Genomic DNA, 13,674 nt, shown 5'->3' with positions numbered 1-13,674 from the left:
TAGGCTTGTTGGGGAACATGCGTTAGTCTCATAGTAAGCCACGAGGTGCACTGATGTCTTCTGCGCGACCCCACTATATCTCGTCTACATCATGTTGTAGACGAGAGAAGTTGCCGGCATGATCGTTCAGGTCCGGACGTTCTTGCAACTTTTGTAATTCCATTTCTAAGCTGTACAATGTTACCGTCTGAATTCTTTTTCCAGATCAAGTGCTACCCGTGCCAGGCCGTCTAAACCACTTTAACTAACATGGAGGAATACTTAATCATGTGCATGCCGCATTGTATCCATTTGTTAGACGGCATACTCGGCATTGAAAGGTTATGAAGACTGTACCCCAAACCTGATCTCGACTACGTATCGGCCTATCTGCAGCATGGTAGGTTTGCATGCCATAAAGCGTTCAAACACATGCTTCTAATGTACTACGTGACATCAGAACCCCTGATAAAGCCGCTAGATGTGCACACTAAGATGTACACTACTGACTCCTGGCTAGCATCTTTACTCATGTGTGCAAGGAATATTATAACACATAAAACCCTTTAATTTGTAAGAACAACAGAATACTCGTCTAGCAAGTCTATCTATGTACAATAAGAATAGCAATGTTGATCCTCTAAACTTTATTAGGCGGTGAGCTGATACATGACTTTTGGTGTGAAGCTTTTTCGTGGATAGCGTCATGTTGGTTCGCAGTTTCTACCGAAAAGCACTTCACAAACAGCGAGATCTGATTATGCAGATTGGTAAAATCATAGCATCACTTGTAGGAAATCACATACCACCATGGCCAGGCCTAGCAGAGGGGCAGAAACGATCCAGATGTTCTATGATATCATTAGTCGAGAACGGGTAGAACGGAATGACCTAAACTCACCTGAATGGCCAGAGTCACAGCACCCAGGACCTCATTTCTCAATGAGAGCGGCTCAATGAGACTCAGTAATCTCCAATTAATGGAAGATGATCCCTGGATTTGGTAACCAACAGGTAATGCGTGAGATAATCGTCTATCAAAGACCATCCCAGCAACCGCCTTGAAGACATTTAACTTAATGATGCGCAAACGAGGCAGACGGACTTACTAGGCCAATAGTAGCTCCTGTAAATCTTACCAGAAAGAACGCGCTAGTCCCTGTAGCGAGTTCCGAAGGATGCAATGCCTTCACAAAGACCTGATAAGGTGCGTGGAAAAGGAACCCGATTCCAATACCGGCGATAAGGGGGAAAGAAATTTGCGCGAAGTGCGAGGAGGCATCCTTGAGTGTTATCAAGAGACCTGTTACACAACATCAGTGACCGCCCTCAGTATATGTATGTCCGACCTCACTGAAACCCAATGTGGAGATGAGTAATCCACTGACAATCGTCCATTTTTGTCCGCTGGTGTCATTTTTATGCCTCTGGCAGAATCCAATAAACCAGGCAGCTGGCATCGAAGCCAATGATGACCCGAGTGAATATGGCAGCATCTGCACACCTGCTTGCAGTGGGGTCATGCCATTCACAGCCTATGCGAATCATGGAGTCAGAATCAGGTCCACAGACAAGGCACGGGTCGACCTTACTTGGAAGTAGAGTGCAAGGTAAAATGTGCCTGAAGTGAATGCGAAGTTGTGAAGGAATGTGACAGTTAGAATGATCACTACATGATTCATATGAGATATCGAAGAGCCTTCCACGCGATGAATCTTCTTACCAACAGTGAGACTTTTGAATACGGCAGGCGGGAACAATGCCTCGCGTGTGGTGTGCACTTCATAAAACCCACCACAGGCTAGTATCACAGGGCCTAGAGTAACTAGCAAGAGCGTTGAGGGCGATGTCCCTGCATAATGGTGAGTAGAATGTTTGCGTTGAATATGACAGAACCTACATCCATTACTCATAGCAAAACTGAAACCAATGACCAAACAGCAGGTACCCAGCATGAAAAGAAGACTGTATAATAATATGAGCATGACACAAGAAAGCAAAAAACATATCGTACAGTCCGATAAAATCAAACTTCTCGGTGAAGTTTTTCCAGGACGCGTGCTTAGCTTGTCCGAGCGTAACATTCCGCAATGACAATGACAGCAACAAGAATGCGAAAAGGCATACAGGCAAATTCATGTAAACTAGTGACCCGCAATTTGAGATTGGAGCACAGAAAGGAGGCAAATGACATACAAGCCCATCTCCAGTTGATTGTCGTGGAGAAGCCAGCTGCGGGAGTGAAATGAGATTTGGATCTAAGATTCGTTACAGCACTTACTGCTGAATAAGCCTCCGAGTATTGGGCCCGCGATCGCAGAACAGCTCCAAGTGATACTAAGAGCCTGAGACCACTTTGCTCTGTGTTGTGGTTCGACGATTTCTGATGTGATAACCCAAACGGAACTGACAATACCACCGCCACCGAGACCAGCCAATCCACGGAAGACTATCAGTAATATGATGCTCTAGAGATAAAAATCAGGAAATCAAATGCAGAATAATACAAATTCAAACAACCTTTGCGGCCCCGCACAGCAAGGATCCGAGGGCGAAAATCATCATGCTGACATATAAAACGTTCTAGTAATATGGCAAGATGTAAATCCACTCAGCCTACTCCAAGTTTGAAAAAGAACAAACCTTCCGTCCTACCAAATCGGATAGTCTTCCATACAGGGGTTGCCCGGCCGTCTGGGTCAGCATATATGCAACCCCGACCCAGGTATATTGACTCTGGGAGGCCCCGAGTTCGCTAACGATTGTCGGCAGAGAGGTTGATACAATAGTCTATATGCTGGCTTAATGCTTGGCACTCGAAGTTAAAAAGAGGATACGCACAGAATCTGTTGTGGCGAGAAACAGTGTCATCGCGGCCCTGAAATTCGATCACATACTGATAAGCTAACAGCCATTCGAGCAGCGTGAAAGATTACCCGATGTGTACGAAAAGCAGTCGGGACATCGAATGATTCGGGACTTTCTGGATCTCGTCACGAGAATCAAGAGAGGCACAATCGCTGGCGTGTGCTCTGTCCGATGACGCGGACGCATCATCCGAGCACGACGAGCATGAAGGAGGATGAGTAGGCATAGGATGAGCTGCATTGTCTAAAGACATTTGGAACTTGCAATAAGAGAGAGCACAGTAAGAAAGGCTGCTCGAGGTGTAACGTTCTCCTTGTCTTCGTTGCCATTTTATACATACAAGGACCCTTTGGCTAGGTGGTGGCTTCGATGAGATCTGGCATAACCAGACTTCGATAAAAGGACTTCTTTGACCTTGGGACTATCACCCTTTGACTTGCGGTCCGCAGACAGAGCGGTCAATATGCGCTGGCATTAGGCTTTACCAATGATGATATTAAAATTGACCGCATTGTGAAGTCTTTGTAGTAAGAGTCCAGCCCGCATAAAGAAGAGAAGGGGTCTTTGACAGCATGCATTACTGCAGTCAATAGGGTTGAATTTGGAAAAAGATGATGAACCCGGTGTGGGGGAGTCAGTTGGCAAGCACGCTCGAGCCGCCTCGTTGCGCATGCCTTGATGGCATCTATACTTCAGAACTCCCTTGCAAGAAGATCGCTGCGAGATCGCCGTGCGCTAGGTTAATTCTCTTCAGATTCGAAGAGACGAATCGAGAAGTTACCATTAAGTACTTACATTAACTTGAAAGCTCGATTAATGTTAAGTGTTGGCACCGCGGCACCTGCCTACTACAGCCACAAACACGTTTAGACAAAATTACCATTAGGTACAAAGTTACGGCCTCCATGCATTCTCAGGGCAAACACTAAGTTACTCTCTGTTAAGTTCACAGGGCTTGTTCCACGCAAACATCGTATGGTAGTTGCAGGGGAAATTATCCCATTAAAGTGTGTAGTTCACTATGCTTCTATGGATCTTCTCTAAGCCGTAGCCCTCCTCCTGTGCTCACCCTCCGCGTTCTCCGATAGCCCACTACTTTTTGCCATATCCCCAGCATTCAGTTCGTCTGCTGATTGAATTGAGAAGCGACAGGTGGTAGATAACGAAATGTCGTCAGGACGGACCAAAATATGGATAAATCAAGACCCAGTAAGCCCTCGTATCCTGTTCCATATCCGAGACACCCAGCCACCCACGGAAGCCGGTGACGGATGAGAAAATGAAGTCGTACCATTGTTATCACCCGTTAGACTGGTATCCTTCGCATCTCGTGTACTTGACTGAGCACCAGCTGAGGTGCCGGTAGGCGGAACTGGGTCATGTCTTGGACTGTTATGCCGACCCTCGACGTCGTCCGCATATTGCTGCAAAATCTCGCGTTGTCGTTTCGTTAAAGATCTATGGAAAAGTAGATTACGTAGGTGCTAATGAACATCAATTTCGCTCACCTTGGAAGTTGCACGGAGAAAGAAACATAAAGATCCCCTTTATCACCACCGAAAACTGACGGGACACCATGGCTTCTTAGCACCATCTCCTCGCCATGTTGAGTACCATTGGGAACACGAACGTCCACATTCCCATCGAGTGTCGGCACACGAACACGGCCGCCCAAGAGTGCAGTATGCAAAGGTATCCGCACTTCGTGGTGAAGGTTTGCACCTTGCCTACGGAAAACTTTGGAAGGAGCGACATTGACCCTGACAAGCAGGTCGCCGTGACTGCCCTTGCCTGATAATGGCGCATCGCCTGCATTCGGGATGCGGATAGTCATTCCGTCTTCCACCCCTGTACAATATATTAGTTACCGGAGCGAAATCGATGTCCAACTCCTGACCTGGTGGGATATCAACCTTGATTTTTTCCTTCGTTCGCACATGACCCTGGCCACCGCAATCTACACATTGACTTCCACGGGGAATGGTGGAACCAGAGCCAAGGCATGTTCCACAAGTACTTGCCATCTGGAATCCACTATCTATCACAAAAGTTTTTGTACCAGTGCCGTTGCATGACCCGCAAGGTGCACGCTTGGCTCCATGTCTCAAGCCTGTACCAGCACATGTTGAACATGTTGACAGAGCGTTGACATTTACACTTAAAGTGGTTCCTTTGCAGGCATCCAAAAACGAGACGTTGACGCGTGCCTCAATGTCTGCTCCTCTAGTACTTTGGCTGAACCCGGAGCGAGCTCGGCCCCCGAAGGCACCGCCAAACAACTGCGAGAATAGATCGCCTTGACCTGAACTTCCGCCAAATGCCTCGCTGAAATCTTTAAAACCACCATACCCGCTTGCACCTCCTGCAAATGGGTTTCGAGCAAAAGCATTAGGGTCAAAGCCTGGTTGTTGTGACGCAGCGCCATATTGGTCGTATGCAGCCTTCTTTTTCTCGTCTTTCAAAATCTTGCGTTACAATGTAAGACACCAGTACGTATAAATCAATGAAAAGGTAGTAAATGACGTACGTCGTATGCTTCTTGTATCTCCACAAACTTTTCCTGCGCTCCTTTATCAGGATTTGTATCTGGATGATATTTTCGGGCGAGCTGCAGAGAGTTTCGTGATTAGAGCATCAATTGAATAGTTCGGATGCGCACAGAAAAGTACGTTTTCTTGATTTCTGCTGGAGATGCATCTTTCTTGACACCTAAAACCTGATAAGGGTCCTTGGGAGGAGCAGGCAGCGATGCAGACGCATGAAAGGCGCGCTAAAAGATAACAGTCAGTATGACGTGATGACTATAGATCAGACCTTGTGGCAACATAGTGACGAACCCTCTGGTTTCGTGCACAGTGGCCATTGCGGCCAGCTCGGTAAGTTGAGAATGTCCGGGTATTCGGCCTACTTTGTTGTCCAGCACAACCGTAAAAAGAAATGAACGACGAAGCTCCAAGCGACCGCAAGTAAGGGATCATTTACAATTGTGCCTTTCGACCCAAATAGCAGCGAAGCAACACGAGTAAGTTGAAGAGAACACAATATTGTGTTTGCGCCCAATAGAAACGTGACGAATTTTGAATGTACGACTATTTGCCCTGCTGACTAAGATCACTCTGGATGAATGTCTTACTTCCGAACACCGTAGAACAATCGTAGAATCCATATTTGATTCTACTAGTATTATGACAGTCGGAATTTACGCGTCAAGTGAGAGATCGAGGGTCAGAATTTATGAGGCTAGCACGTTGAGGAGAAGCGCGCATACCGAATCAGTATGTGTACACGGGTAGCCTATTCCTGCTTAGAGCTAAAAAATAGCTTAGCAGTCCGATTCACGATTTATAGGTCCAACCTGTTGATCAAATTACAGAAGCACACGTAAATCGCTTGCAAGGAAGGTCATTTCTAACCGTGCTCGGATCCTCTATCAAATCTACCGTTCAAGCTTAGACCATCCAACAATCTGGGCTCCTCTGGACGTATTACCGTTGTTTAGTATCAGTATTCGACCGGAAACAAGGATACGGATGATACGGACCGTGGTTAGCCTGATGTTTTTGATCAAGCGAAATCGGGTAACGCGTCCGTTTGGGTTATTCGGGAGCGCCACCAACTTTTTCCATAGGACACCAAGATCTCATCGCCCTTTTGTATTAGATCTTTGGAACTCCAAATGCTCATCCGTAGTTCGCCTTGCGACGTACGGCGCTCCACAAAAAGAGCATTGGGTTTGCTTCGAATACCACGGTAATCGTTGACAAACCTAGCCTCATTGCCCATAACACTGGCATCCACACCTACATTATCTCCATCCGCTGACCGAAAAAGTGAAAGATCGTAGTCGGAGCTAGCTCTATCCTGGCAATGGACTTCTCCAATATAGTCAATGATATGTGACCCAGGAGGTATCTTTCGAACAGCAAAAAGGCCGTGCTGTCCTCGTGCAGGGTGAGAAGGTTCTGTGATGCACCTCACGCGAACTAGAGATGTCGAAGGAAATTTAATCGGTGTTTGCTGGGGGGCGGGATTAGTGCCACTGATCAGAAGAGAACGCACGGGGCCTGGCACAGAAGAATGATAACGCGGGGCGTTGATGTACTGGATATGAGAGGGCCATGATGGAGGCTGACGCCGAGAGCTGGAAGACATGATATTTTGTTGATGAGGAGTGTCGAATATTTAAGTACTTCAAGCTTCACTGAGGTCTTGTGTCCACTATCAGATCTTAGGCAGAGGGAATAAAGTCATATTCCTTATGGGTCAGCGTCTAAGGAAAACAACACCGTGGGTAAACACGAAAGACTCGCGCCAAACACTGGTGCCAGCCCTCACAAGGGCTTTCAATCATCCATTGGACTGCTGATTCTATTCTCATTCCATGGTGCGACCTCCAACAAAATCTGTGGCACGCATCTATCGCGATGTCAATGCTACCTTTGGTCCTGCATGGCATGAATACGGTCAAAGACCTCAAATCACTTGGCCTTTGTAATGTACTGACGATTTCTGCTCAGACAACCTTCAAGTGCAGTGGGGAACACAAGATCATTACGAGATAGTGCGCAAAGTTGGCAGAGGGAAATATTCAGAAGTAAGATGGTCGTCCTTAGATCGATATAGAAAGTTTGATCACTCCATACAGGTTTTTGAAGGTGTCAATGTAGTTAATGATGAGAAGTGCATCATCAAAGTGCTCAAGCCTGTGAAAAAGAAGAAAATTAAGAGAGAGATCAAGATCCTGCAAAACCTTGCAGGTGGTCCGAACGTCGTGGCCCTCCTCGATGTCGTCCGAGATCCCGCGTCGAAGATCCCCAGCCTAATAACGGAATACGTTGACAACGTCGACTTCAAGGTTTTATATCCTCGTTTCACTGATTACGATGTCCGCTTTTATATGTTCGAGCTTCTCAAGGTATGTGTAAACTGATTTCGAGTAAAATTTTCTACCATAGTCTTTTAGGCATTGGACTTCTGCCACTCAAGAGGAATAATGCATAGAGATGTCAAACCTCATAATGTCATGATTGATCATGAACAGCGCAAAGTATGCATCCTTATCAACCCGCGTAATGGACTGAGCTGGACTTCATAGTGCAGTTGCGGCTGATAGACTGGGGCTTGGCTGAATTCTACCACCCGAAGGTTGAATACAACGTCCGTGTGGCTTCGCGTTACTTTAAAGGACCGGAGCTGTTGGTGGACTTTCAAGAATACGACTACAGCTTGGATATGTGGAGTTATGGTTGTATGTTTGCATCTATGGTATGATTTCTTAGTTTTCCATGGATCATGATTCGACTTGACGCAATCTGCTACAAGATTTTCCGCAAAGAACCGTTTTTTCATGGTCACGACAACTACGACCAGCTGGTCAAAATAGCGAAAGTCCTTGGCACGGACGAGCTCTATACATATATCGACAAGTATGGCATACGGCTGGATCCCCAGTATGATGAACTCCTTGGAAGGTGAGCCTTTCAAATGCGACCGCTGATCATCCAGTAACTCGCTATTAGGTACCCTCGGAAGCCTTGGACTCGGTTCATCACATCCGAAAACCAGCGTTATATATCAAATGAAGCGATCGATTTCTTAGATAAGCTATTGCGATATGATCACCAAGAGAGATTGACTGCTCGTGAAGCCCAAGCACACCCCTACTTCGGTTTGTGAAACTCTTTCTCGGCCACTTGTCAATATTTACCTACCTCACTTACAGAACCCGTCCGCAACCCCGTATCTGGCACTTCTGCTGACGGTGAAAGCGAGGACTCGGGAACATCATCGGCCTGATCTATATCTCACTTCTTTTCATCTCTGACTGCGAAAGTTTTGTACTACTTCCTTTGCATATGATCCTGCCAAAACAACCTTTCCAACCCGATAAGCGTGTCCTCTGGTGCAAAGAAACTGTGTGTCTTCAAGAAATATAGCTTTGCTGAACTCAAACCATTACCAACATTATCGATGCCATGTCTTGACATGTGACAGGTTCGCTTTGCTTTCTCGATCACTCGTGAGTGCGGCAATCGGTCCTTTTCAGGCGCCTCATAGTACCCATCACCCCTTAGTTCCATGATCGACGGTCGCGGCTTTGACGGCATCTGTTCCATTTTATCAGTATATCTTATACTTAAGCTTCATCTGTCACAGGCGACATTAGACGACGTTCTGCCATGGAACCACACGTGCGTAGCGGAACAAGGGTCAGTCATCGGAAATGGAGATCTATGAGTGAGCCAGACAGGTCCGCACTCCGATGTACGTCAAAAAAAAACAAATGTAGTTTTAATCTCAAGAATCACTTTAGGTCGAGATTTACATCGGTATGCCAGCTTCCAGTACAGCCGCGGGATCGGTGACCGTCGCTAATCTGAGTGGCGCTATTGCCGTGCATATGTTTCAAAGCTTCCTATTATTTGGTGGTGTGATGATGCATCTCAAGCATAAGGTGAAGTCGATCCAGACTTCGTCTGGTGCCCCTCTGGCCAAGTTCAAGTAATGACCGTATTCACTTGGCGCATGAGGACACTACCGCCACTGGGTTCACATAATTTCCTATGCTCTGGACCTGACCGGATAAAGTTACCTCTCGGTATCTTATGAGGGTATCTATGTGATATCAGAAGCATCTCTCCAAATACTGACTGCTTGTTAAGGTTGAGCATTGGACAAATTCTGCCCCTAGCAGTGCAAGCCCCCTAGCGGTGCAAGCAATAATGGTAAAGCGAAGTAAATTTAACGCTTGCTACAGTAATGGTATTTGACACGATTGATCTGCAACCCTTTCACTTCAGGGGAGAGTACTGCGCCAATCAGCAATTAATCTTTCGTGCAGTACCCGTTTCCAGCACTACTGCCACCGTGTTCGGTAACCTACAGCGTATTGGCTGCTTGACAAAGCTAGCGTACGCCAAGGACGATCAGCGAGAACGCAGGATGCGCTATACTTACGAGGCCAGGGATGTATGATAGTCCTCTAGCAGTCATCTCTGCACTGCCGTACGGACGGAGGATAAGAATTCAGAAGGCAGGCACGCCCACTGCACGTGTAAAACTTTGTGCAATGCTTCTTGCACTGCAGAGGGTCCTTCGGCACCTGGGCTAATGATGTCCCATGCACAACGTTAACGACTCTCGCAGCTCCGTATGATCACGATCGGGCACGTTGTTCGTCATGCGGTGTGTAAGGTTCGTTTGCCGTGCCTTGGATATATTGTAAATGTTTAACTCGTTATGATATTCTCTTAAGTTGGGGCACAAACCAATATTAAATGCACGGGAAGAAATGTTAATGAGTGTAAGTCGACTATGGGCGCTATCAATACGTTTTCCAAAGTCATCTATGATAGGGTCCGATGTTGCCCGTGATTAAGAAGGGACAATCTATCTTCCTTCCTTCTAATTAGTTCTAGCTGTGAAAGACTATGTACTGCCAACGGGCAGACATCGTCACTTGATAAGTATTTAAAATTTCAGGGTGAGGCATTTCATTCTTCGGGACGCCGTATTCATATAAGTAACATTTGAGAATTTGAAACACAGTATATACATCTAGCATGCCAGAAGGGCAAGTATACCCCAGCTTACTCAACTGTAATGGAAGTAGATAAATGTTTTGTGACATGACCATTCGAGAAGTGAATCTGTTACGGTTATGAAACCAGATATTTCACGAGGATCGCCATTATCACATGTGGGACCAAAAGAACCAACAGCTCACGCCCTAGCCAGACTGAGCAACAGCCCGTACTATTTTGCAACGTTCGCAAAAACCGTAATCCGAAGACCATGATGGGAAGAATAGTTCCTTTCCTGGCATTCTGGTGTGAACCATGTCGTGCTCCTGCCTGGTGCCCATGTTACTGGATGCGCATAGTAACAGAATATTGTGCAGGGTCATAACCACGATTCTTAGGCCGTTGGGTGGAAGTAGGGCGATTACGAGGAGTCCGATGGAAAGCTTCTGCTCGTGAGTTCACGGCAGGTGTAACGGGGACACCGGAAAGTAGAGGACCCTGTGAGTCATTTCTCATACCGATTCTGTCCTGCAAAGAGGATCCAGAAGAGGTTGTGGCTTGACTGACGACACTTGACGTCGGTGCTCTGGGTGTTTTATTTTTCTCTTTTTCCTTCGGTTCCTTGGGAGGAGGCGGTGGACCTGGATCGTAATAAGGGTTGTGGGGAATCCACTGAGAACTGCCGAGGTGATCTAGCACCAAGCCATTCACAACACTGAAGGAGTAGTAATATGGGTCTGTATTGGGCATATCTCGAGCCAATGCAATCAGCCGAGTATAGATAGCATACCCAGCATGCGCATCGTTGGCTGCATCTGCATATTTAAGGGAAGATTTGAGAAAGCACGACATTTGACCACGTTAGCACTCACATTCTTGCTGGACCAAAGAAAGACGGAGCTCCCAATTGCTGCGTTGCACCTTCCCCTTCGCCAAAGAGAAACCCACGTAGGTCTCAAGAAGGCGAGATAATCCAAGTGGGCTGGTGTACTTTCCCTTCCATCGGGCATTATCGACCGAACGGGCAAGAAGGGCTAGCTCTACGCAGTTGTGTGTTGAAACGCCCCAATCCTCATATAACTTCTTGCAATCCCCTGAATACATAATTATAAGATAAGCTGTGGGTTTCCGGACCTTCCATTTGACGCACGTTGGATGCTAACGCCAGTCTTGACTCGCAATGGATCCAAAAGCACTTCCCTCAGTTTCAACGGAAATTCTACGAGTAGAGATATTCTGAATTAAGTTATGGAAGCTCACTGTTCTTTGAAGTCTTGCTCATACCTGACATAGCGCTTATTTGTAGGAGCAATATGGTGTCGAAACCAGCGAGCTGAACAAGTGCTACGGGGTTCTCTCTCCCACCCTTCCTGTAGTTGGGGCGCCATTCTAGGTCAAAACCAAGAGGTCCTATGGCCAAACGAGATAATTCGAAGTCTGCTTCCAGGTGATTTGTGATGTATCGAATGCGTGTGTGAGCAGGGCTTTGGTCTCGCCAAAAGTAGCGCGGTAGCTCTGGGCGTGAGACTGCGGGTTTGACAAAGCCTTCTGCAGTGCCAGACATTATAGTTTATGATATATTGTGAGGTGCTGCAGGGATGAAGTTCGGTGTACGAAAACGCTTTCTTTGACTCGGATAAAACCTTGCGAACATGGACGCTACCCTATACTATATTTGGCCTCAGAATTTGCAATTGTTCCGGATAATACAACTACACAATATTAAAGAAGTAGGATTTAGTACAGACTACTGCCATGTACAACAAATATTGAAATCTGTCAAGGCTACGTTGCCAGAGAAAAGCCAGTGTAACACCAGGCTCCTACCGAGGGCATCGGTAGAATATCGAGTCATCACGTGGTACAAGAAATTTTCAAACCCAGCACAACTTTATCGAGATATTTGAGTTAGACACGGGGTAACACGTCGTCTGCAACGACACCTGCAATCATGCGACCCATTAGCTTAGTGTAAATAAAATTAAACCCCATTAATAGGTTTAAACAAGTTGAATCAACAGTCATGCATTGGCTCAGGTAGGCTTGGCTTAGGGATTAGCATGGGTATATGAAACCCACATAGGTTGTGGGTGTGGGTATGTTGTGGGTGTGGGTTTAGTAAGCAGATATATATTTTACCAACTCCAAAGCTCCAAAGACATACAAATAGTATTGCAAACTCTAACTCTAAACTCTAAATCACGAACACATCCTACTGTCATGCAGCCAAACCCCTTCCATTCTGCCGCTAAACAGATTACCAAACTAACTGGGAAAGCCAAGGCTGCACTTGATGAGAAGCTCGAGGCCAAATCAAAAAAGAGAAAGAATGATGACAGTGCCAGTGTGGACAGCACACGGCCAAAGAAGGTAAAAGCAACCTACTCGTTTCGAATGATTTCTAACATTGATCACAGCTACTTCAGTGGATGTTGAACGGCTCTTCAGCCGTGGCCGCCTCGTCCTGTCGCATGTCCATTCTCGCTTAAATGTGCAGTCCACTCGCGCCCTCTTGTGCTTGAGTTACTGGAGCCAGCTGGGTCTAGTGAAGAACGAAGACATTTTAGCTGTTAGCAACCTCACGGATGTTGTAGGTGACGAGGAGCTGGAACTTGAGGAAGGATGGGACCAAATACAGTTAGGGTAGCTACAATTGCTGTTTTCGTAGTACTAATTCAATGACACCCCCAGGTATACCCTCCATGGGTACGGATATGGGTGTCTATCTTTGGTATCCACGTGAAAACCCACACCCCTGGTATGGGTGTAGGTATATTGGTGGGTGTGGGTGCAGGTGTCAATGCATATACCCCGGGGTATACCCATGCTAATCCCTAGCTACAGTACAAATCCATGTCAAAAATGATTGCAGACAGCCTAATGAAGGCACTGCCTTGCCCCGCAGGAATACAGCATCGAGAGGAGATGGGCTTGTGCTGCCAGAGTATGCTGGGTACTCTGACGAGTGGAAGTGTTGAGAGTTGATCCGTCAGAGCACCCAAGCTAGTATCAGTCTAATATCACATCTGTCATTGCACGTCACTTACCTAGTTATGATTATTTTCCTTTCCCCTCACTTCCCTCGATATTTAAGGCTGATAGATGCCTTCAGCACACCTCAGTCTCTTTCACCATAGACTGAGGTGTGTATGTTCTCATTATTCCTATTACTACCATACTCATTAGCATGTTCTTAGGCTTGCACTATCTTAGGTTTGTACATAGGAATATTTAGTCTCTTTCACCATAGACTAAGGCTTGCACTATCTTAGCTCTCACCTTTGACAAGCCCTAGATCATGCTT

General features: G+C 46.4%; 6 protein-coding genes across 6 annotated transcripts; 2 read left to right on the top strand and 4 right to left on the bottom strand.

Annotated features, from left to right (window-relative positions):
* Positions 1-755: 755 nt before the first annotated feature.
* On the bottom strand, positions 756-3,073 carry EDB93DRAFT_1079402 (major facilitator superfamily domain-containing protein; the record flags this gene model as incomplete). Its single annotated transcript, XM_041445452.1, has 13 exons — positions 756-830; positions 881-1,039; positions 1,089-1,282; positions 1,334-1,514; positions 1,572-1,648; positions 1,703-1,831; positions 1,880-1,944; positions 1,994-2,183; positions 2,252-2,447; positions 2,500-2,562; positions 2,623-2,769; positions 2,821-2,857; positions 2,916-3,073. The coding sequence occupies 13 exons, from the start codon at positions 3,071-3,073 to the stop codon at positions 756-758; spliced, it is 1,671 nt and encodes a 556-aa protein (XP_041310827.1).
* A 973-nt stretch (positions 3,074-4,046) lies between these two features.
* EDB93DRAFT_1079463 (uncharacterized protein) lies at positions 4,047-5,825 on the bottom strand (the record flags this gene model as incomplete). The annotated part of the gene is made up of 6 exons (XM_041445461.1): positions 4,047-4,305; positions 4,356-4,695; positions 4,745-5,312; positions 5,375-5,455; positions 5,507-5,617; positions 5,673-5,825. 6 exons carry the CDS (start codon positions 5,823-5,825, stop codon positions 4,047-4,049), a joined length of 1,512 nt encoding a protein of 503 aa, XP_041310826.1.
* A 213-nt stretch (positions 5,826-6,038) lies between these two features.
* Positions 6,039-7,079, bottom strand: EDB93DRAFT_1127031 (SET domain protein). The gene has a single exon (XM_041448767.1). It carries the CDS (start codon positions 6,997-6,999, stop codon positions 6,412-6,414), a length of 588 nt encoding a protein of 195 aa, XP_041310825.1. The 5' UTR covers positions 7,000-7,079; the 3' UTR covers positions 6,039-6,411.
* A 149-nt stretch (positions 7,080-7,228) lies between these two features.
* On the top strand, positions 7,229-8,643 carry EDB93DRAFT_1247197 (Pkinase-domain-containing protein; the record flags this gene model as incomplete). The annotated part of the gene is made up of 8 exons (XM_041452559.1): positions 7,229-7,310; positions 7,365-7,441; positions 7,493-7,762; positions 7,811-7,894; positions 7,948-8,112; positions 8,170-8,318; positions 8,367-8,515; positions 8,570-8,643. 8 exons carry the CDS (start codon positions 7,229-7,231, stop codon positions 8,641-8,643), a joined length of 1,050 nt encoding a protein of 349 aa, XP_041310824.1.
* A 2,069-nt stretch (positions 8,644-10,712) lies between these two features.
* On the bottom strand, positions 10,713-12,083 carry EDB93DRAFT_1335385 (ribonuclease H-like domain-containing protein; the record flags this gene model as incomplete). Its single annotated transcript, XM_041455308.1, has 4 exons — positions 11,631-12,083; positions 11,521-11,589; positions 11,243-11,464; positions 10,713-11,185 (listed from the first exon to the last, which is right to left on the bottom strand). Exons 1-4 carry the CDS (start codon positions 11,932-11,934, stop codon positions 10,713-10,715), a joined length of 1,068 nt encoding a protein of 355 aa, XP_041310823.1. The 5' UTR covers positions 11,935-12,083.
* A 697-nt stretch (positions 12,084-12,780) lies between these two features.
* On the top strand, positions 12,781-13,017 carry EDB93DRAFT_1079490 (uncharacterized protein; the record flags this gene model as incomplete). Its single annotated transcript, XM_041445463.1, has 1 exon — positions 12,781-13,017. A coding segment is annotated over one exon (237 nt), but the record flags the coding sequence as incomplete, so codon positions are not given.
* Between the last annotated feature and the right edge of the window lie 657 nt (positions 13,018-13,674).

Source organism: Suillus bovinus (assembly GCF_016758785.1).
Source record: "Suillus bovinus strain UH-Sbo-P2 chromosome Unknown EDB93scaffold_9, whole genome shotgun sequence".
NCBI lineage: Eukaryota > Fungi > Basidiomycota > Agaricomycetes > Boletales > Suillaceae > Suillus > Suillus bovinus.
Note: the sequence above shows the minus strand (reverse complement) of the source record. Positions and strands in the feature narration are given on the sequence as shown.

Excerpts from the sequence above, each read along its gene's own strand:
- EDB93DRAFT_1127031 (XM_041448767.1), bottom strand. The coding sequence starts at position 6,999 with ATGTCTTCCAGCTCTCGGCGTCAGCCTCCATCATGGCCCTCTCATATC.